General features: G+C 40.9%; 2 protein-coding genes across 2 annotated transcripts; both read left to right on the forward strand.

Annotated features, from left to right (window-relative positions):
- The first annotated feature begins 106 nt into the window (after positions 1–106).
- SFT2D1 (SFT2 domain containing 1) lies at positions 107–19,357 on the forward strand. The gene is made up of 8 exons (XM_064414047.1): positions 107–383; positions 6,517–6,603; positions 8,397–8,479; positions 11,770–11,851; positions 14,256–14,291; positions 15,033–15,091; positions 16,454–16,483; positions 18,651–19,357. Exons 1-8 carry the CDS (start codon positions 321–323, stop codon positions 18,688–18,690), a joined length of 480 nt encoding a protein of 159 aa, XP_064270117.1. The 5' UTR covers positions 107–320; the 3' UTR covers positions 18,691–19,357.
- A 2,205-nt stretch (positions 19,358–21,562) lies between these two features.
- Positions 21,563–22,856, forward strand: PRR18 (proline rich 18). Its single transcript, XM_064414046.1, has one exon. It carries the CDS (start codon positions 21,672–21,674, stop codon positions 22,485–22,487), a length of 816 nt encoding a protein of 271 aa, XP_064270116.1. The 5' UTR covers positions 21,563–21,671; the 3' UTR covers positions 22,488–22,856.
- The last annotated feature ends 937 nt before the right edge of the window (positions 22,857–23,793 follow it).

Here is a 23,793-nt window from a genome sequence, read left to right on the forward strand (position 1 = left end):
CGCGCTCATGCAAATCACGCTGCCGTGCGAAGGCCGATTCCGCGGGCGGCGATGAAGGCGGGGTCAGGCTGAAGAAGCCCTTCTTCTTCCCCGGTGCCTCCAGCGAGGGCTGCACCGGGTGTCCCTGCCGCATCCGCACACACAGCTAGACGCCGCAGCCAACGCGGCCCCGTGGGAAACCGCGGCAGCGGACGGGACTGCGCAGGCGCGGCCCCGCCGCCGCCTCGGCGCGCGCGTCACTTCCCGCCTGGGCCGGCGGCCCGCGGCGGAGCGCGGCCCCATCCTGACCCCCGGCGCGGGCCTGCTCAGGGAGGGCCGGCATGGAGAAGCTGCGGCGGGTGCTGGCCGGGCAGGACGATGAGGAGCAGGGACTGACGGCGCAGGTACGGCCCGGCGAGAGCCCGCTCTCCCTTCCTCTGCCCTCCCCGGCGCGGGGGCGCGCAGGTCGAGCGGCGCTGGAGCCTCCCCGCGCCGGGCCCGGCCCGGGATTTGTGGCTCGGGCGCTGCCGAGTTCACCGCGCCGCCTTCCCCGTCCCTGGCCTGCGCACACGCACACCCCACTTCCCGGTGCCTGCCCGACCCTGTCAGAGCGGGGCAGAGATCGGGAGGCAAGGGACAGACCGAAGTTTGCGACGTGCGCCGAGGGACGAGCGCTGTGGGCAGCAGGCTCTGCCTGGAGGTTGAGTTTTGGCGAATTACTTTTGTGTGAAGCTTTTGGCTGTGTTGGTAGCTTGGGGTCCTTCAGTTTCTACAAGTTTTTCTTGTGCTTAAGCAGGGAGCAGATAACATACTATGCTTCTTTTCAGCCCGATTGAGTCTGCGACTCAGTGTAAATTGCTTCTCCATTCCCTTAAGGCCTTAAATTTGCAGAAACAAAGGTTTTGTTTAGACAAACATAGTTTTGTATACATTCTGCTGAAGTTGCGTTTTGCTCCTTACTCCTTAAGTATGGCTTAATTGTTCTATTTTCTTCCCACTATCTTCCTCATCGTCAGCGGGTTTTTTTGTTTCCTTTTTACTGTGTTTGTAGACCATACATTCCTGAGAACAAATCTCTAGGTTGAAGCAAAGCTGAGCATGCTTACAAAGAACCATTTATTCCTTTAGCTCTCTCTTAACTCATGTGACTGCAGGTCAAAATGCCCCACATCAAGGAGTATCTTCCTTGCTACTTCCAGGGTGCTGGAGCATGGTGGAGGAGGCTGAAATGTAGCTGGGATCTGAGCTGTGACTAACAAGCCTTGGGGAACCAGCGCAAACTGAGCACAGCTGGTATGATATTAGTTCTAGCAGCTTGCTGCTGGCATACTTCACTTGATTTTGCACTGAGTTGCCATTGGTCTTCAAGGTTCATGAATTTGGCCTCTGCCACAGCAAAGCACCTAAATTGTGTCCACTGATTCTGGAAGCAGTGTAGAATCTTTTCCCTTTCACACCAGAACTGGCTCCCAGCGCGTCTCTCAGGATTACCAAAGAAATACTTTCATTTTTGTTGATCTCAGTTGAGTTCCAAGAGAATTTATTATTCTGCCACCACTAGGCACATTTCACTCAAGGCACATGATAGTGATACAGAGTTTTCCTTTATTTGGTGCTGTGATGGTTGTTTTAAGGTGGCAATCAGTAGATAAATGCCTACATATTCAATGCTCTTATATTTAAATTTTATATCCTGAGGAGATAACTGGGTTAAAAAGGTGTTTAGTTTGTTAAATGTCAGTAGTTAAACTATATAGGATTTCACTATTGCATGTAACGATACTGTTACAGCCAGAAAAGACTTTAAATAAGAAAAATCTGCCTATACTTAAAGCCTGTCCGGTACATGATAGAGTAAAACTTATAAATGTGTCTTTGGAGTGTCATGCTGAGATGAACCAGAAAGATCTTTAAAATAAATAAATACCCTTGACTTAAAAAAAAAAAATGAAGTGTTTAGGTTAGGCAGTTTCTCAGCTATATTTTTTCTCTCAAGGTAGCATTGTATTTGTAGAACAGCCTCTTTTTAGAGAGGAAATTCATACACGACATTCACTAAAGCTAGAGCTAAGTGGTGCTGACTATTTTTAAAGTGCGTGTATTAGAGCAAAAAAAGTAAGTGCACCCATGCAGAGAAGAATGCTTGGTAAGAGGTGGGGCTGTGAAAGAAAGTGTGAGGTTATGCATTGTGTGTGTAAAAAATTTTCAGCTGTTTCCATGATCTTTCTGGAGACGAGTCATATGTTTGGCTGAAAACAAAGGTCCTCTCTTTGGAATATCTGATTGTTGTGTAATAGCCATCATATGGCTATTATATATACATATGGTTATATATATTATTATATTTAGCTAATTGTATGTTCATATTATATTTAGCTAATTCTATATACATATATACATACATTATATATACACATATATTACATATGGTTCATGTCCATAGATTTCTCTGGATTCTTTCCCTTGGTTTTTGCAGAACCATTATCATGAAGTCACAAGTCATTCCTGCTAAGAAGAAGACGAGTCTATAATGAAAGAACTGTGTGATGATTTAAGGAAGTTTTTCTGTACTTTCTAAACTCTTCAGATGACCAGCTGTTGTTTCTTGATGCAATTAGATCCATTATTCTAAATATAATCTAAAAAAATAAATTCATTACCAAAAATATCAACAGTAAATAATAAATGTAGCAGTGCTATGATGTTTTCAGGGCAACATTATGCTGTTTAGTTTTATCAACACCAAAACTAATGTAAAATCAGTCCATGTGACACATTGGATGTTGCATGGCAGCTGCTTAAAGCACTCAATAAGATTTTAACAGAGGAATAGACCAGGTGTTTCTTTATTTTTTTAAGAATTTGTATATTACATTTCTTATATTACATATCTTACATTTCATTTCTTATGTTACACATTTTTTATTTTAATCTCAGCTGGTGATAGTGATAGAAATACATATAAGGAGGCCTGTTAAAGAAAGATGAGAATATATTTCTATACATATTGTTCCACTGTGGTTTGGAAACTCAATTCTGCAAATGTACTCAATGTTTCTTTGCATTTTCTCCATTACTTGCATATTTACCATCGAGAGAAGATGTAATTGTTAACTTCTAGATTAGTAAACATAAAGTGGTTCTGTTTTTCTGTTTGCTCATGTGCAAAACTGATATAAGGTAATATGTGGGGGGAACCTAGGTGGATGTTCAGAGCCACAAGAACTATTTTTGATCAAAAGCAGCCTATTGGATTATCATTTATATTGTTTATTGTGTGTCCAGTGCAAACTCTTTAGCAGTGATGCTGTTATTACAAGCCTGTTCCTTATGTTTCAGACAGTCTCCATTGCAGATTCCAGTTTCCACTTGGGGGTTCCTCTTGATTTTTGGATGTTTTGCTCATTTCTTTCATATATTATTAGTTTGAAATAGCCTGTGAATAAAAAGCTTCTTGCCCAGGAGCTTGGCATTAAAGTTCATCAGTAGAAAGCAAAGGATTTCCTTTTGTTGATTTCAGTTTAATTTTTCTTTTTCTTCTTAGAAACAAGCTGATAAGCAGTACAGCAAGAAGGGTATGTTTTAGAGGAACTCCCTTGCCACCACTAGTGTTCTCCACACAAACCACAGATGTGGAATGTGCTTGGAAATTTTTTCAGTCGCCTAAGTAAAAGCTTTTTCTAATCCAAATACCATAGACTGCAATAACAACTCTTTTTATCTGAAATCTGGGATTAGCTGTATAATTTATGTCAGACACACAAAAAGAATCTTTAGCGCCTTTGTGTTGTTTCCTGCTTTTGTTGCAAGGGCAGCTTAGACTTCCTTTTTCTTAGGGCTCATAGTCTCTGTTACCTCAGGATGTCCCATGGTCCCTAGTATTGAAATTACTGCCTGCAGCATGTGTGGCAGGGTTCCTGCACTGTCAGGTCCTCAGCTTCTAGAGTGAGCCTGGCATTTGAGCACAAGCTGGTGTCTGTGGTTTACACAGCTGAACTGTATGTCGGTAACTCAACTTTTGCAGCAAGGTGCTTCTCTAGCGTGGTCAAACAGGCATCTTGGAAAGGCAGTGAGTTCCATTGCTTCCGGGAAACCCAGAAGGTATAAATTGTAGAATATTATTACTTGAAAGGGACCCACCAGGATTATAGAGTCCAGTTCCTGGCTCTGCGCAGCACCATCCCCAAGAATTCTCTGTGCCTGAGAAAATTGTCCAAATGCTTCCTGAACTCTCTCAGGCTTGTGCTGTGACCACTTCCCTGGCAGCCTGTTCCAGTGCCCAGCCACCTTCTGGGTGAAAAGCCTTTTTCTAATATCCAGCCTAAACCTTCTTTCACAGCTTTGGGTCACCACAGATAAGTGACCAGTGTCTCCCACTTCGCTTCCTCTCATGAGGAAGCTGTAGACTGCAATGAGGTCTCCCCTCAGTCCCCTTAAATATTAGGGACTAAGAAAATGCATTACCAGGTCCCCAGTTTCAGGATTTCAAACTGTATTAAATAGAGTGAGCTTGACAACATAAATGGTGACACTGTTGGGAATGGTTGGAAGGATGAGCCTTCATTTCCATACCATTTAATGTATTACACAGGATGCTCTGGCAGCCCTCATGTCACAGCATATCTTCCTGTAGTTCATGTACATATATTGTCAATCTATTTTTAAGAGTTAAAGCCATAAAATGTATCAAACTTTTGGGGGTTTGTGGTGTTTTTTGGTCCAAACCTTTGTGTGGTTCTCTTATTTCTTATGCTGGATATTTTTTTTTTTTGTTTGTTTTTTTACCTCTTAACTGTTAGGGATTTAACTGAAGGTAAAGCTGTTTTCAAATGTATTTGAAGAATGAAATCTGGTAGCTCTTCAGGAGCACTGTCAGATAATAAGATTAGAAGAGCAGTAAGTAGCAGCAATGAGCCTGATGCATCTGAATAAAGGATTTATCTTCATCCTTTCCCTGTTTTCTAGGCAATCTGAAATGTGTGTGTTGGGTTTACTGATATTATTGGCCTATCTACACTTCATTTCTGAACACAGATGGAAAAGATTTTTACTCTTTATTTTTGTGTGTATGTGTGCTTGTGATTAGTTGCATGAATAGGTGTAACTAAAGGCATGATTGAAATGGGTATCTTCAGCTGTGTGCTACCAGTTGTTCCTACTCGTCTTAAAAATGCAGGCATTTAGGACTCTGACTGTCGAATATTATTTCAACTACTAAACCATTGTTCAGTTATTGCTTTTGTCTGTTTTTTAATGCATACATAAGGATAAAGTGTTGGACCTAGCAAGGTAAGCTGCATCTTCTGACCTTTGGAAAATTTTGTCCTCACAGCACCTTTATGTGTGTGTGCATGTTGCAGTTTTTAATTAAACTAGATACAGATTCCTCATTTGTACAGATGTGAAATTGTTCTAAGCAGTAATCAGATTTCCTTGGTTAGCTTACCACTGCCTGAGAAATTTTTCAGGAGATAAAGAGAAATATCAGACTCATTGGCTGGGGAAGGTATATAGTGCATATTTGGTTGATAAGTCTTGATTAAAATACCTGTTGACTAAATAACAGGAGAGCAAGTTTGCCTGTGACAACTGAACAAATAGGAAAGTTGTTTATTTAAAGTAATTTTAGGTAAGCTGAAACAACACTTCGCTTAATAGGCCAGTTCAGAACAGAAAGTGCATTTAATTGTAGTGACCTGGAATAAGATGAAATGCATTGTTCTTACAGCATGGGTGGAGATGAGCTATCTAGCAAATCACTTCTGCTGAAAGGGACCTTTCTGTCAGATACATGGCCCTGCCTCTTTCCTTACGTCAGCCCTGCTGCTTTTCTGACAGCTTGCAGAGCTGCCTTGGCTCGTTAGCCAAGTCATCAGAATAGAAGGAACATTAATTCTGTTCTCATGTCAGGAGTTGTATCAGGTAGCTCAGGTTCTGGAGTCACTCTGGAGAAGCAGGAAGTGAAATATTCCTTTTCAGCAAGTTAGCTTAGTCTAATGAGACAAACTGTTAATTTGCCTACACCTTCAGGAAGGTAATTGGAAGAGAAATTGGAGTTGTAATGCTTGCAGTGGATACTGGCATTAATATGTACAACGGATCCTCTCTAGTAACAGGAAAAGGTGGTAATGTCTACAGGAACCTAGAGTGTTGCACAAATGGATTCAATCCTTTGAAAATTGTTGGCAGGTCCATTCATTTATTTGGTTTGGTACTTAGCTGTGACTGTTTTCAGTTGTGTGGTGATTAACAAATCTGTTTGAAAGTGAAGCAGCATTGCTTGTGTGCCAGGATATACCTCTATGGGTTCTGTCTTTTTTGTTTGTAAATATGTTTCCATATGGTCCAGACTGATAATATGATTTTGTAATATGAAAGAATTAATACACAAACAACTGTTAAGCAAGATAAAATAATTATTTCCAGCTAAAAATTGTTTTGTTTGAAATTAAGTACTTCAGTGGTAAAGAAAAAAAGTCCTTTAGATTGTTCTAAACTGTGTTTGTAATACCCTCTTTTTCCTCTCTTCTTTTTAAGGTCCTTGATGCCTCAACACTCAGCTTTGGTACTCGAGTCAGATGGTTTGCCATATGCTTTATTGCTGGCATTTTATGTTCTTTTCTTGTAAGTAAAGTTATGTTTTTTTCTTGGGCTTTATTATTGTTCTACAGTTAAATCTCATTCATATTCCTCTTTTATGTGTGATTCTACGTTTTATACTGCATTCTGTATTTTGTGTGCTTTTATTTAACTGGACATTAAATGTATAATTGGCTGTTGATCTCTAAATTATTATTTTGGCCATTTTTCTTTCAATTACAAAAGTATGCATTTTTACTGTAGCATAATGCATTTTCTCACTAAAAGATTTGAACACTGCCAAAATATGCTCTATTTTTGTAACTGGTGTATTAGGATAGAGGTGTGTACCCATCTGATTTTTTTTTCTCTCCAATAAAAGGACAAAAGAGGGGGGGAAGCTTGAAAGGTTATTAAAGGCTGAAGAAACCACAAGTGTAGCATGTCACACTCCACAAATTAATGGGTGTGGTTGTGTGTTGACACTTGAAAAACCTGCACTCCTGGTGGTTTTACAGTCAGTAAATCATGTGTTCATTCCTGAACTTTAGGGGATGGCAAGAGTCTGCAGCCTGCAGTTAAGAGTCGAGATCTATTAATTTCTTGGCTCTGTCAAAATCTGACACAGGTAACTTGCACAAGAAGGCAGTTTTGGTTTGTTTTTTTTTCAGCTGCATGGAAACTCCCAGAAACAGCTGAAAAAACATTGGGGAAGTCCTCTGCTTTTCCTTCTTCTCTATTTTCCTTCCTCTTCTATTTCCCCTCCCTCCCTCTTTTCCTTTCTTTTCACCACAGATTTCCACTGAAATTGCAATTGAGTAGAATGTGGTTACTTTTTTGTTGGTGTGTTTTTCAGGACACAGTGTGCAGATCACTATTTTTCTTCTAGTGGAGGCTTTAGGCTCTGACAGGCTGAGAAAGTTGGGTCTGTACAGCCTGGAGAAGAGAAGGTTGTGTGGAAACCTCATAGCAGCCTTCCAGTATCTGAAGTGGGCTTACAGAGAAGCCAGGAAGGGGCTTTTTGTTAGAAGCTGTAGTGATAGGACGAGGAGTAATAGGTACAAATTGAGAACAGGGATATTTAGGTTAGATATACGGAAGAAATTCTTTATTGTGAGGCACTAGAACAGCTTGTCCAGAGAAGTTGTGGGTGCCCTATCCCTGGCACTGTTCAAAACCAGGCTGAATGGGGCTTTGAGCAGCCTGGTCTAGTGGGAGGTGCTCCAGCCCATGGTGGTGGCATTGTATCTAGGTGATCTTTAAGGTCCCTTTTCCCTTTTCTATGATTCCTTTTCTCCTTTTCTTTCTGATCATCCTAGGGAACTGGGATCAGCAGAAGGCTTTGGATTTTTTTTAGTTCAGTGGAAAGAAGAGATATCTGGAACTAAGAGTTCTGAAATGTTTCTCTTCAGCCTCAGTGTATTTAGGCTGCAAATCTAAATTGTTGATTGGAGGAGAAAGGAGATGGTGAATATTAATGCAGCTCTATGACATTTTATCTTGTGTGCAGAGGTGTAGGATGTACACTGGGGCATTTTAACAAAAGTGGAAGTGTTGTGAAGGAGGATATAAACAGTACAAATAAATGTGTTCAGTAATATAAACAAACTGCCTAGTTGTAAAAATATCCAGAAATCCAGTGAACCAACACATTGTTTGCCAGCAGGTGGCAATAGAAGTGTGCTGGGTAGTGACTGCTGCAACTCTGAGAACAGTGTACTTTGCTAGTGTATGTCAGAAATACGTTCTTCATAGTATGAAGTTATATTTATAGACTATAAAATCTAAATAAATTGAATTAACTAATTGCAAACGTGCCAATAACCTGTCTTTTATAGGGAACAGCATTGCTATGGCTCCCAAAGGGGATTAAACTTTTTGCAGTGTTCTATACCCTGGGAAATATTGCTGCTCTTGCCAGGTACGATTTCTTAGTTATTACTTTTAGAAAAGTACCCTCCTTTTCAGCTACATTTCCATTTGCTTTTACTCTACAGTGCTATGTTGTGTGTACAAGATTGTTTTATATTGAATGCTAATAACAAAAACTTGTTTGTTTAATGGTTTTGTTGTTTATCAGTTACCTTACACAACTGTTTGTGAGCACATCACAGCTGGTATCTGAAGTATGAATAACAAATTGGTAGCTGAATGTTTATTACTTTTTACGTGTAAGTCCTTCTGCCAGGTACAGAAGTACCTCAGCTTCAGGAGCAAACTGGTAGTCTGCCCTCTGTGTGGATACTTAGTTACTGGAAGGAGCTTTTTGCTTTTAACAGAGAGATCATACTGTTTCCAAGAAAACTTTCAGAAAGGAAACATTCAGGAAATCCTTGTTTTGACTGTAAGGCTGAAGGCAGAATCTAAAATTTTCTCATAGTGTATTTTTAAACTCTCTGATTCTTTGAAATGTTCCCCATAACAGTCCTAAAAGATTTGCCTCTAAAAGGGACCCTCTTAAGACTGAAAACTTTGCTTTCACAGTTTGGAAGACACATAAGAAACAAGTTAATGTCCCTAAGGTATTTTCAATTTCTGTTTTTCCCCCTTCTCTTATTATTTTAGTGTAGTTGAGGCATGGTCATGGGACTCAAAGCCTGGTCTTGACTTCCATGGACTCCGACTTCAGTCAAGCAACTTAACTTTTGAGTCAAAGCTTTTTTAATCTGTTAGAATTCATGTAATGTGGCAATAACATTTGAGAAACATGAAGGTACTGCTTTTCCACAACAAATTTGTTAGGAGACAATAATGTCTATACTGACATTGAGTTTCAATTGTGGAACTATTCTATCTCATACTAAAACAAGACAAACAGGTAATACTGGAGATAGTCAAAGCTAAGTTTTTGCCTTTCTCTCACTTATCATAATTTTATTATTTGTTGTTGATTTCAAGTGAGGTTTTTACCTGGTACTTTGAGTGTGTTTTCATTTCTTCAAATTAAATGAGCATTTTAGAAACTTAGTACTAATTAAGTCTCACTGAGTTAAGAGGAAAGTTTTTACAGACTAGTATTTCTTTAAGGAGAATGCTGAAAAACTTAGTCTGCACTCCAGCTAAAATTAGAAGGAAAAAGAGGCCCATTTTTCCTTCACTAGTCCTTTTGGATATAAGAAACAGGCAACTGTGTTCTAAGAACAGGAGGAGATGATAATGAAGTTCCAAATTGTCAAGCAGATTTAAACTTTTCCAGGCTTCTTTGCAAGTCTGCATTTAAATCAAAATGCAGTTACCACTCTTACTAGCCTTTTAGGCCCCTCTAACTTGTTTTTACTATTGTTTTCTAACCATGAACATGAAAACAATGATATTTACTTTATTGTTCTCAGGGATCACGAGTGTGTCTCTACACAATGGTTTATCTAAAAGAATTTTTCTGTTTAACTGGAGGATGTCTAGAATTTTTCTCCAATGTTTCTGCTCCGTATGGAATCTCTTCTTGTCTCTGGAGCAGCTCTTGTGATGTCAGTATTCTCAATATGAATCAGATTACAAACAATGTATTTTTCTTTCTATATTTGTTCTGCCTATTTTGTGTGGCCAAAACGTAATTCCTTTTTACCACTGTATTTTTCTCATCTCTATCCTTACACTCACTAACTAATATTTTCTTCTAGTTCTTCATGTCCCCTTTTTTTTTTGTCTTGGTTTAATTTTATGGCTCAGCAGACAAGATGAAAAAATACTGAGAAAAAAAATAGTTTGGATTGCAGTGAATATAAAATTTTCTTTTTCTATTGAATTTTGAAAACTTTTTTTCATTTAATATGAACATTTGAAGTCTGTCTGCATAAGATTAAAAAAGTGAGGGAGATGCATGTGCAAGGTTGCTGGTAGGAGAACATTTGGATGTAGAAGATTGAATTCTATTTGCTGCCTGGAATGTGGATTTCCATATTTCTTCTGTCATAGAAGACTTATGATTGGCTTCAGAAAGAAGCTCTATCAAACTCTTCCCTGCTTTATTTAATATAAAAAGGAGTTAGACTAGGTTTTCTGCTCTGTAATAAAGCATTTAGACCACCACAGATTACAGACATTGAACTGTCATTAAATTGTGTTTTCTGCAAAGCAGAATGACAAGGAAGAAAGAGACTCATCTCAAATATTTGAAGGCAGAGAAATACTCATGAGGTTGTGAACTCTTAGTACAAATGGCATTTCTTTGCATAAAACACAGCATGTGGTGTTGGCGATGGTTTTCATTCTCCCTTCAAGTTAACTACAGAGTAGAAAAAAGCAGGAGGATTGATACAAACAACTGAACTTTTTCTGCCTTTTTTCTTGCTGAGTTGGACTAAAAGAGGTAGAAAATCTTGATTGTAGCTACTTGCATTCTGCCTGGGTTAAAATATGTATTATTAAACAAAAATTTTCTACAGCAGGTTGTAATCTTGACATTATTTTAGCAAGTCAGTTATAACAGCTTCCACAAAAAATTCACTAGACTTCAACTTGATAATTCTGCTACACTTATAATGTTTTGTTTTGGTAATGTAAAAAGCTCTAACCACTATATTTATTCCCATTATCTTTCCTGAAATCTAGGATATGATCTGATTTACTTCTGCAGTTGAGTTTTCTCATCTTTTTTTTCTTCTGTCTATTATGGTGCTTGCCATCTTAAAATAACAATCAAAACATCTTTGACCACCCACCCATCTCTAAATTCATGTAGAGCTACTTATAGTTCAATCTCCCTCCATTTAATATCTCTTAACATGATTTAAATTTAACTGTAACTGCACTGCTGTTTTAATCATCTTTATTTATAAATGGCATTCAGCACCATCAAACAGATTACTAGTGGAAATGTGTTTTTTCTTATTTGATGAAAGAGTTCATGAAAACTGATTTGCTTCTATGCTCTTCTGTTATTCCTTGTATATCCTGTCACCCTCTGTCCTCTCTTATGTCAACCAATATAAATGTTCTTGTATTTGCCTGTTACTTTTTTTTCATTATGGTAATATTTTGGAAAGAATTTCGTGACCAAGGGTGACTCATAAACTGTTTCCCGAGCTAAATTCATGGAGTATTTCACCTTCTGTTCTAGTTAGTCTATGTTGCTAAGCACTGAAATATCTTTTTTTAAAAGCCTTTGCAGTCATCTATCTGTTGGAAAGCTGGTTAATTACCTACTGTCTTTTAGAAAGAGTTATTTCAAAGTGATTTACAATTTGTTTTGGTTTTTTTATCTCCTATTAGTACGTGTTTCCTGATGGGGCCGCTGAAGCAACTGAAAGCAATGTTTGATCCAAAACGATTAATAGCTACGATTGTGATGTTGGTAAATATGCTATCTTTCTTTCCTTTTATTAAAAAGCTTTCCTTTAGCCTCAAAGCTAAATTTGATGTTTTTCTAAAGGGAGGTTATTACTCAGTCTGCCTCTTTCTTCTGCTGAGAAATTACAGTCAAGCTGTTAAACTCTGTATGTCACAAAGATCATCTGGCTCCTTTCTATCAACATGTGTGGGTTTTTTGTTTATATTTTTTTAATTAATCATTTGGAGTAAAATGTTCCTTATGAAATCTTTCTTAGTAAATGCTAATGGCAGGTTAATTATTTTTAATTTATTTTCTAAAATACTTTCTTCAAGAACAAGGGGAGAGATTTTTTTAGCTACTGTGGAAAGTCAGTAGCCACCAAGTGTAGCTTTACAGTTGTTTTTTGGCTGCAGTTTGGTCTGTAAAGGTCAGTGGTTCAGCACTTTGAAAGCAATGGAGAAAATTAATTTATTTTCCCAAAGTCTGGGAGGCCACATGTTCAGCTTTGAGATTCTCCATTGTGACATCCCTGGCTCCTTCACTTCCACAACCATCATTTCTTCTTCCTGCAGGATGGAAAAACCTTCTCCCCAGTATCAAAATTCCTATCCCAAAGCTCTGTGCTAGGCAGTTAAAACAACTTTCTCCCCTTGCTGCTTCTCTCTTTAATACTTTTCTGTCTTGCTCCTACTGATTTGTTTCAACTTTGATTTTTGAAATGTAGTTGGCTTTCCTATTCTCTCTATCATATGACTTGTTTTTCTAGTTTAGTTTTCTACTTAGTGAGTAAGAAAGTCATAAATTCTTTCTGGATGGCTGTCCTATGTAGGTTGCATGTTCTTCCTCTCGCACAGCCACATAAAAAAACAGTTATCTCTTTTGAGAAGCTTACATTTGCCCCTGTCTTTTGGAGAAGGCACTTGATCATTGCTTGGATTCCAAACTTTATTCAACAGAGTTTTGTTTTGTTTTGTTTGTGTTCTTCTTTTGTTCTGTCACTATTTTCAACTCATACCAAGTTACAAGTCCTAGAAAGGTTACATTTTGTAGGCATGAATTAAAAATGTCCAATAATATCTCCAGTTCTCCTAGAGTCTGTATTTGCTGAGTGTAAATTCTCCAACACTTTACAGCTGTGGACTTTTTCCAATGAAACTGAGAGCCTAAGCCAGACACTTAAAACAGCAGGCACAAAGATCATTTTACTCTGATGATCCTGTCATCCACTGTGCCTCAGACATGGCAGCAAAGAAAATAATTCGCTTTGAAGGCTGTAAAAACAAAACATATCAGGGAAATGGAAGGAGAACAGAGAGCAGAGCATATCAGAGACCTACCTGTGCAGAGAGACTACCAGCAAAGTTGGGAAAATGAGAATGAAAGGTTTCATCTAATAGTAAACATGAGCATTGGATGAGAGCCAAGACTTTTTGTATGGAAATTTCAGTAAAACACATAAGAATTGGTGAATTTAAAGTTTTGAAAACTTTGGATGAATTTGACTGTTTTAATCCCCATCCTAACAAAGCTAGAATTGTAGGGAGTTCAGGAGTTACAAACATGTTTGGAAAATTTCAAGAGTGTGTTACTTTTCTTCCTTTTAATAAAATGCCAACAAATTTTCTTTCAAGTGAAAATTGATTTGTGGGTTTTTTTTGTGTTTTCTGCTATGTGTAATGAAAAATGGAGGAAGCCAGTTAAGATCTAGTGGAAAAGTTTTAAGTGATGATTAGGCTTGCACAAATGGTGTGATTATTTCGTGTAGTAAACCATTGTAACATTCCATCTAAAGTGTTTAAGTACCTCGAACAAAGCTTCATGTGAGCTTTTTCACTGTACCTGAGGCAGCTGCTCTCTAGTAGACTCTTCATTAGTGTTTGAAGATGAAAAAGCACTGGCAGATGAGGCATAGCCTGTATTTACCAGATCCTGTAATTGAGAATGGATGTTTTTAATAAAGGGTTGTTTGTAGTGATGCGCGCATCTTTCTTGTCAGAGATAGGTGTTATGAATACCAGGTTCAAAATGAGAGTATGTACTGGAATAAGAGAGTAACAGTTACCAGACTTCTTGATTCCTTTCAGTAAAGCTTTATCATTTAAGCCCACCTCTGAATAGAACCAACAAATAAGGGTGCACACATCGGCTTATACTCCTGCTGGTTCCTCAAGTCAACTCCTGCCTTGTCTTCCTTTCAAAATTTGTCCCAGCCCTTCGGACCATTCATACCTCATACTGTGCTTTGAAAAACACCATGGAGTTCATCATATAGTCACTGTGAGACAGCCTTTGGCTCTGCTTGTTTCAGAAGTCAATTTTAAAGTGCTGATTGCCCATTGAAAACATGGAAATGATCACTGTACTTGCTTCCTTGTGTATTTGAGTATTCATTCTTTTTTTTCTTTGTATCTCCTTCTCACTCCAGTTTTGCCTAATATTGACTCTGTGTGCTGTATTCTGGGTAAGTGAGAATGCTTTCCAGAAAAAAAAGTAATGTCAGTTGGGTAGTTTATTAATTGTATTGTAGCTTTAAGATACAGTTCAGTGGTGAAGGAAAGGTGAACTCATGTGTGGTGTTTTTGTTGTTTGCTGCAGTTGAGCTCAGGTGGAGTGGTAAGTCTGTTGGCTGTAAAAAGCAAATGCAACCTTCCCACCTGCATGTGATATAGATGAGAATGTATTGGGTTTGGTCTGCAGACCTCTAGAATAAAAACTGAGAAAGACAAGTTCAAATATTGTTCTGTCTCAGTGATGCATACTTATGTCAGAAAATACCAGAGTGTATAGCCATCTTCAGAAGCCATGGATACAGAATTTAAGCTGGTTAAGACAACAGAAAAAAAAAAAACAGAAGTATCTTCAGGCATCTTGGTCAAAAACTAACTGTAGTTCCATTCCATAGAAGTAAATATGTCACTGGAATGGGCTTCTATATTTGCAGAAGTACAGTGACATGAGTGAGTGTTAACACTGATGTTGTTAGTTGTTTCCAAAGCTAGAAAAGGTTTACATAGCGTGATGCTGATGCAGTGATGGATAAAATGAATGGAGAGTTGTTGGAAAAGAAACAGCAAACTAAGACAAGGAAATTTAGTTATTGTCAACTCTGTTCTTGATTGACCAGTCTGTGCCAATTGTTTGCAGTATAGACTGGTGTGAAAATTGAACTAATTTGCAGTATTTTTGCTTTATTTTTGTTTAGTGGAACAAGAAAGGTTTGGCAATGTTATTCTGCATATTGCAGTTCTTGGCAATGACCTGGTAAGATTCTTAAAATTCCTTTTAATTTCTTCTCCCTGCCCCTACACCCGCGTGATTAGAAACCTATCATATATATATTATTCACATATAAGTGTGCCCAAATGCTAGTCTCAATCTGTTTTCTCTCAGCTAGGTTGTGTAACTCCAGCAAAATCTATATTTAATCATCTTGCAAAAATGGTAATTTGAAGTATATTCTGCAATGTGTGAACTTATCTGAAGCCTTAAGAAAGGAGTACATATGCAAAACAAAAATTGTCATGCTTTTTCTGTGTTGTAAAAGTATCCTCTCCTCTTTTTTGAATTCTAACTAGTTTTTGATTTTTGAAGAGAAAGAAACTAAAAAAACATTTCCATAGAGTACATCCTGCCCCAGGAATATACTGGGTGAAGAATGGGTGGATGTGAGAGGGTGAATTTAGTGCAGCAGGTGCTGTGATGACCAGGGGCTCCGGGTCTGGATTTGGCAGTGTGTGAGTGCAGTCAGGTGAATCCTTGCAAGCCTGGCAGAAGTTCTGGAAGTTACTGCCTTTTCCACAGAGATACACACATGGTGTCATTGTCCCAGGTGAATGACTTGGTGTCCTTATCCCAGGTGCTCACTCTCAGGCAACCCAAGGTGACCACAGTTCTCGCTTGAACTTGCCCTGAATACACAAAGTATGTCCTGACCGTGGGTCTGAGGACAAGAAACCATTTGTTCAGGACAGGGACTGTTGGGCATGGCGCTAGATAGAGGCAAGGCCACTAGCTCAGTGTATGCTCTGTGTGTTTGCAGCAGACAGTTCACATTTGTTAAGTGTCCTGGGGTTTGATCAGGCTGGGTATGAGAACAGAACACTGCCTGGAGGCTTGTGAGAAGTAAATTTCAGAGAATAATAGAATTGTCATCTGAGTGTCACAGTTGTGGAATATTATTCATCCTACAGCATGTATTTGTATTTAGTTACATAAATAATATGATTAGCTGTATATTTGCATAGTAATTTAGATTTTCTTTTAAAGTAGAAGAAGTTGTCTCTATCATCTTGAGTACCATTTTCACACAAATCTCTATTCCTTTTGGATTAGGCAATAGCAAATCTGTTTTTTAAAAGTTCATGTGCAATAGAAGTTATGAACTACATTAAAAAAAGGGAAAAAAACTCAAACAAAGAAAAAGTAAATTACCAAATCTGCGTCACTGTTTAGTTCTTGTCCAAACATGTCCCCTTTTCTCAGATAAACATTAAATTGAATAGAATCTTGTTTAAAATTTTGTTACAATGGTTGCTTTCATTAATGCTCGCCTAAAGTGAAATAATTTGGTTCTAGGAGAGACATGAACACTCTGCAAATATACTTTTTTCCTCTTTTTTTCAGGTATAGTCTGTCTTATATTCCTTTTGCAAGGTGAGTCTGCATAATAATTTCCATCTTAACAGAAGTCAGTTGCCTTTACGCTGGGAAAAGGCATAAAGTACTTCACATGTGTGGAAAAAATATAACATCCTTCTTTTTCTTTTAATTTTTAGAAAATGGCATAGCTGAACTTAAAACTCATGCTTAATATAAGCTTTAAATAGAAGTGCAATACATAGTAATTCTCTTTAATACATTTCTTTCTAGTTTCCACCACTGAAAATGAATCAAGGTTTTGTTTAAATAATGTCTGTAATGATTTAACCATAAAATGATGCAATAGTGACTTTTCTGGTCCTAAAATTAAAGGTAGCTTGTGGATCTGAGATCCTAGTTAAAAGCAAACAAGCAACAGTGGCAGCGTCTGTTTCTATGTCTGAATTCCTCCATCATTTTTAGGAGGGTCAAAGGCAACGCTTTATCATTTTCATTTTGGCAAGCTACTCTCTTTTCTTTCATTCTTGTGTGTACAAAAAGGGAATGAAAGCAGACCAAACACCCAGTGAAAACACATGCAAGTAATCAAATGTAAGAATCTGGTTTTTCTATGATTCATGTAAAATGCAGTTTGGTCTTCCTGACAGTGGGCTTTTTAAAAAAAAATTAAGCACTTCCATATCAATTAATTAGGTTTGCTGTAGTATAGGTGTGGGAAAAAATAATACAAAGTATTGTCTATCCCTTTCATCTGGTATTGTCCTGTAGCATCACCAAAAAATCTGGTTTTTTAAAGCTACAGATTTCATCTAGGAAGGATTTTTTAAAGATAGTTGTTGATAATTACAGTGAATAAAATAACTGGGCTCAGACTTCAATATTTCTGACATCTCAGACTGACCCAGACAAAAGTAGTATTCTGAATTCTTATAGGTCCAGTGGTCATGGACCAGGTCTCAGTAGGTTCATTCCTTTTCTTGTTTCAGTCTTTTTTTTTTTTATGGCTTTCTCTGTAGAGGAAGCAAGTTGAGCTTCTGGTCTCTCTGACTTTTTCTTCCCTATCAACAGTACTTCCAAGTTCTGGGCAGAAATGCATCAGCTAACTTATTTAGATTTATTTATCTAATAGATTTTATGAGCCAAAGAACTGAATTTTATATGGACTGCTTTTAGTAATACTGTGATTTCTTTAGGGATTACTGCATTATTTGCTTATGTGGAGTGGTATGATTGATTTGTTGTATAGACTGCCTTGCTTATGGGAACAATGATCTAAACCATGCTAAGTGCCAGAGAATAGTATTATGTCATTTGTTTAAAGTATGCACTTCTCTTGATTTCAAGAAATTATCATTCCTTGGTTTAACTCTTTTCATGGTTTGCTCTTCAGAACATTTTACTTGTTCACGGGTTTGTTGGGGTGGGGGTTGTTGGTTTCTGTTTGTTTCTTCCTGTTGGCCTGGCAACAAAGAGCCCCACTGAACCAGACCCAAATGAAAACAATAACAAATGCAACAAAACCAAAACCTATACAGCTAAGTGTCTTTAAGGAGTGATGATAGTATGTTTCTCTATTTTTTGCAACTGACTAGCAACAGAATACAAATTCCCCTCCTTAGTAAGTTGGTTACTTTTCTGGGAAAAGGAAAAATAATGGAGACTACAGCGAATAATCCGAGTGTAAGAGTCAGAAAACAGTTTATTGTTGATTAAAAAAATTGGAACCCTCCAGAACTTCCAAACCTTAAGGCTGAACCAGCTCTCTGCATCCTGCACTGTCAGTGCACACTTCCAACCCTTCAGCCTGTGCTTTATTTCCTACACTGTGACAGTCCAGCTCTGATGTGGCTTGGAGCCCTGGCAGCTGTGCCTTGCTGGAGACTGGGTGCTCCTCAGCTGAGCCCTTGCTGGGCAGCCTTTGTGAAATCAGGCTCTGCACTTTGCTCGGCTTCCCAGTGTGCTGCAGAGCACTTCCTAATGCTGTGTCTGCATTTCAGCATGGCCCACAATGCAAACAGCATGGAAACCCTGGCAGTGACCTGGCCTGAGCCTTGGTTTTAGCTGGGTTGGTGGACGCACTCACACACAGATCCTGCGTTTGATCAGCTCTTGATATGTCTTTAGTTTCTGCCATATTTGTAACTGTAAATAGATAATGGTTCAGATGTTTACGAACAAAATAACAAATTTTAACTGACTTTTTTTTTTTCTTTTTTTAAAGGGATGCTGTGATTAAATGCTTCTCATCCTGTCTAGGGTAAATTAAAACCAGGAACCACTGTCTACTTCAAAAGGCAACTTTTTCCTTTGTAAATTTTGCTCAAAAAACTCTACTTTGCCGCTTCTGAAATACGCAGTAGCAGTTTAGTATTTTCCTTGCCTTTTGCACTTGGGAGATTAAATAGTTTTTACTAGAAATAGTTTTTAAAATAAATTTGAAGAATTATTTGTGTTTACCCTGGAACTTCCAGGCTTTTTTCTAACAAGAAAGTACATTTAAATACTTCATACAGAGTAGTCTTAACACTACTTTGTATCCAGTAACAGTTTATTCCTCAGTGGAGGCAAGTCACTAAGACCTGGGTAGTATGCATTAAGATTCCATTTACAGTTCTGTTTAAAATTTGCAATGTGCCATTTATGTTTGTATATTATCCATTGTATGCTCTTCCAAAGACAGAGTTTTATAAACATTGTAAAGATTTGGAAGGTTGGAATTAACTGCTGCTTTGAAATGTCTATACATGTGCCTTATGGGAAAAACTTAATGAGAATGTGAAAGGTATGTTTAAAACCTGTTGGATTTTATTAAAAAAGTTGTATTTTAAATGTTTTTTTAAAAAACTTTCATACCTAAATACTTTTAACTAAAAGAACTTACGGCTAATGTATAAATGGGACTTGTGAAATAAATTCATTTTAAAAGTGCCTAATACATTTTTTATTTAGGAATCAGCTATAGAGGGCTGAAAATTTCAGCATTACAATTGAATAAAAATGAAAGCATAAATGTGTGTATATGACTATATCCAAATTTGTTTAATAGATTTGCAGAAGTTACCCTAAAGGTTCTTTTAGTATTTAGACAAACTGCTCATTCTGACTTAATCTGGTAATAGATTCAAGTACTCTAACACGTTGCCTGGCTCCAGTAAGAGGTTCTCATTTCCATTTTTTTCAGCTAAGAACTATCCAGTTATTCTGGAGCAAAGTGTAAATCTTTAATGTTTGGTTGATATTATATTGCAGGAGGTTCTTTTTCACACAGGATGGATGTGCTTACATATGTGTGTTCAAAACTAAGTTGGTTTAGATTTTTTTTTTTCTCTTGATCCACAAATCTAGAAGAAGGAATGGCTTTGAAAATATGTGATCTGCGCCAGAAAGGGGAAAATATCAGTGTTTTTAATATTCAGAGTTCAGGCTACAGAGACAAATTGAGGTACAGTATGTTCCTGTTAAATCTCAGTGCATATTGCAAAACATAGCAACAACTTTTGGGGAAGCTGTGTACAGGGTGATTGCATTATTTTGCAGCTAGACTTCCAACTAAGCCATGCCTTTTAACTGGTTTGTAACAATAAATTCCAGGAAGGCATTCTCCCTGCTGGTGATTGGCAGGGGGCAGGTAGTCCTGGCCTCGCAGCAGGCTCTTGGGCTCACTAGTGCTGTATGATGTAGACACAGGTATTCCAAGTCTGCCCACAGCCCTTGGATGCCAAGGCACCTTTGGGTGAAGTTTTGTTTCCTTTTAGTTTTCAGCTTGCATTGAAGAGGAAGTAGGATGTGCATAGACAGTGATGGGCATCATCCTGGAAGTGACTGCCCCTTCCCCAGTCGTTGCTGTTGACCTCAGCTGACTGGAAAGATCCCGTCCCATCCTAACCCTAGTGCATCAGGGCCAGGCTTTCATTTGCTCCAGAGCTGGTTTTGCCTATCACCTTCTGTAGTCTTTAATTAGAATTACATTGGTTATTCAAAATTTATTTATCTACTATGGTAAATTACAAAGTTACCTTTTGTCTGTTAACACTTAGATCACCAGGAGAGAATTCAAGAACCAAAAGTTCCATGTACTGGTATGCTTCCATATGCACTTTGGTCTGTTAGTTACATCATGTGCCTTCCTTGTTGTTTTTTTTCTCTCCTGAACATTTCAGAGTTTACTTCCTCCATGTACATACAGAGCACACACTCTGCGTTGTTTTGCCTCTGTCTTTTACTCCTTTGCATCCTGTCTTTGTTTACTGTGTATGAGTATTCCAAGAGCTCACAGTTAGGAAATCTACACAGTATAGTAATACCCATTATGATAGTGTGGAACCAAAGGTGTGAAGATCTGTCCCTGTGGATTGCATACATGCTACCCATTTTTTGATAAAGTCTTGGTACCGTAATTAAAACAGTACTTTGAAGTAAATGCTGTAGAAATTATAAGCCATGACTTCTAAGGCTAAATTGTGGAGTGATGGTAATCATCTTGTAGCCATAGGAAATATATGTTTACTTATTACTCCACCATGAAACTCCTCCAAACCTCTGTTGTTGCCTAGGGTACTTGAAAAGATAGGAGATTGCTGTCTTGGATATCACAAAAAGCCACACCAAACCCCAAACAAACAACAAACCTCCAACGGGTTTGAGCATTAGCTCTGTCACAGAGAGCATTGACGCTAGAAGGAGCTCTGGACTGTACTCTTCATTACCAAACCAGGCAGTACTTGTCCACTAAGTCCGAGTCTGCCAGCCCTAGGTTTGAGTGTGTCTGTCTCTTGGCCTGTCTGCCTGCCCTTATTCATGATACTTCAAGTAATCAAGGAGCTCAAAGTATCATTCTTGTTTTTAAGACGGCAAGATAATTTAACATTTTAAAATATTGCCTTTTCATGCTTGGACGCTTGAGGACTTCGGGAGGAATTTAGAACCTTGTTGCTCGGGGCGTGGGCCCCGCCATCCTCTTTAGTTCGGCTCTGCTGTAGGGCGAGCGGGAGAGGACCGGGAAAAGGCGCCGGAGTAACGCCGCATCGAGCCCGACCTGTGCGGCTCGTTCGGGAGAGCGGCCAGTGCTGGCACGACCCCCGTCCCCGCCCGCACGCCCACCCCGCGCTGGAGAAGGGTGTTCCCGGGGCGGGCGAAGGGCGGGAAGGGGGACGGGTTATCGAGAGGGAAAATCGGCTGCTGTCGGGGCAGAGCGAGCTCGCATTCCGCTCCGGCGGTTCGGGCTCCTCGTTCGCCTCCGGCCATGGGGCTGCAGCCGCGGCGCGCCGCGGGGCCCTGCCCGCCCGCGGGAAGAAGCGCCGCCTTGCCCGGAGCGCGTTCCGCACCTCCCTGGGCGGGCAGCGACGAGCCGGAGGGAACTCCCGGGCGCCCCGCCACGATGCCGCCTCTCCTGCCGGCCATCCTGCCGACCCCCTGCGCTTCTCCCGCTGCCGCCCGGGCGCAGCCCAAGAAGCCGCAGGCGGCTGCCTCAGCCCCCAAGAAGGCAGCGCCTCGGCCCGCAGAGGAGAAGGTGGCGAGGAAAGCGTCGGGGGCGCCCCCGGAGCGGCCGGGCCCCCTCTCCAGCTCCTGGCCCTGCTCGTCCCTGCAGCGGCCGCCGCCGCGGAGACTGCCGGCCGAGCGGGCGGCGCGGCCCCAGCCCACCCCGCCGCAGCCGCGGGGCCGCCCGGGGGCGCCGGGGGCCGGCAGCCGCTCCTGCGAGAGCCTCGGCGGGGCGCCGGGGGAGGCGGCGGGGCGCTTCTCGCTGAGCCTGCCTCCGGAGGCCATCCGGGTACTGCAGCGCCGCAGCCTGGAGCGGCAGCGGGGGCAGCCCGCACCCTCTCCTGCCGGCAGAGCCTCCCCGGCCCGGCGCGGCGACCTGCGCGCTCTTCTGAAGGTTTCGCTGCTCAACGACCGGCACCGCTACGACGACGAGGAATACGAGGAGGAGGAGGCGGCGGGGACCGCGGCGGACGAGGGGCTGGTGCGGAAATGTACCGAGTGGCTGCGTGGTGTGGAGAGTGCGGCCGGCCGCGACCACCCTGAGCGGCTGGAGACGCTGCCGCACTTGGGCACCCTCTGAGCCCCGCCGGGACCTGGGAGCGGCACGGCGGCGGCTGTCGGAGCGGTCGCGCCGGGGGGAGGTGTGGCCACGATCCGCGATGTCGTGTTCCATGCGTTACGGGCGGGTGGCGAGCGGAGCCGCTGGCTCAGAGCCGATCCTCGGGCCGCCTCCGCCGCCGGGGCGAGGGACAAAGGAGTGGCTCCGGCCTCCGCCTACCGGAGCCCGGGTGCTGGGAGGGAGGGCACTGACTCTGGGTGTCCTGCCTCCATCCTCGCGGTTTTTTTAAAGATTTCCGACTACTTTATAAAATGTGCGTAATGGTTTTGTATATTTGTACATAAAAGTTCATTTTTATTTATTTGAATAAAGAAATCTTGTGTTGCGGTAGCCTTCGCGCCTTGGTAGCTTCGCGTTGGGTTGTCCCAGCCTGGCGGTATCCGTTGTCTCGGTGTCCATACGGTAAGGATGGCGGACTGGTCCCCGTGCGGAGACCCTGTGCAGTTCACACGTTTGCTCCTCGGAACAGTCGCCGACAGTTCGGCTCCAGGGAAAATGCACAGCCGCGAATTCGGCGAGGTGGGAGAGTTAGGGGACCGAGCAGGCGGGGACGAGCCCGTCGCTGCTGGGGGCAGATGCTGGGGGCAGCAGTGCCGGCCACTGCGCCGGCAGGGAGCAGTCCTCCGGGGGAGAGGCAGGAACAGCGGGAGGAAGATGGGGAGGTGCGGGCGGCCGCGGCGTGGGCAGAAGTTGCTCCGGTTCTCTGCGCCCGCGAACCGGAGAGGAGCGGCTGGGTTTATGCATGAACTTAGCGATTTCATCCCCTCCCAGGCAGTAATTCAGATACATCCGACCTTTCGAGGGAGGGAGGGAGGATCATCCTTTGTCAGCGTCCCTGACCTTTGTGTGTTGGGAGAGGCGAAGAGGGGGCTGGGAGGCTAAGTATGCAGAAATTATGGGCGGAAAGGGAAGGGTAAGTCTTTACCAGGCTTACAGTGTCTCGGCCACCTACTGTTGCTCTTACATTGTTGTTATCCAGCTTCCCAGAACAAGAGTCAGACCTAAACATTTACTGTGATTCAGTAAGTGTTTTGCAAATTAATGTTTGAACGTGTAGGAACACGTTCAGCTGAATTTACTTAGCAAGTAAAACAAAGTTTAGTACCACAAATTGGGTATTATAAATTTCACTAAGACATCAGTTGTTTACACCAAATTATGTCTGTGCTGACTTCCACTGAATTATGTGAGATAAACCCTTCTGTATATTAGTTGCATGATGTAGCCACGTGCTGCATTTTGTTTTGCTCCATGTTTGTTCAAGTAC

Source organism: Passer domesticus, chromosome 3 (genome assembly GCF_036417665.1).
Source record: "Passer domesticus isolate bPasDom1 chromosome 3, bPasDom1.hap1, whole genome shotgun sequence".
Lineage (NCBI taxonomy): Eukaryota > Metazoa > Chordata > Aves > Passeriformes > Passeridae > Passer > Passer domesticus.

Coding starts and splice junctions, on each gene's coding strand:
- SFT2D1 (XM_064414047.1), top strand. CDS start 321: ATGGAGAAGCTGCGGCGGGTGCTGGCCGGGCAGGACGATGAGGAGCAG. Junction 15,092..16,453: donor CAGTTCTTGGCAATGACCTG/GTAAGATTCTTA, acceptor TCTTTTTTTCAG/GTATAGTCTGTCTTATATTC. Junction 16,484..18,650: donor TCTTATATTCCTTTTGCAAG/GTGAGTCTGCAT, acceptor CTTTTTTTAAAG/GGATGCTGTGATTAAATGCT.
- PRR18 (XM_064414046.1), top strand. CDS start 21,672: ATGGGGCTGCAGCCGCGGCGCGCCGCGGGGCCCTGCCCGCCCGCGGGA.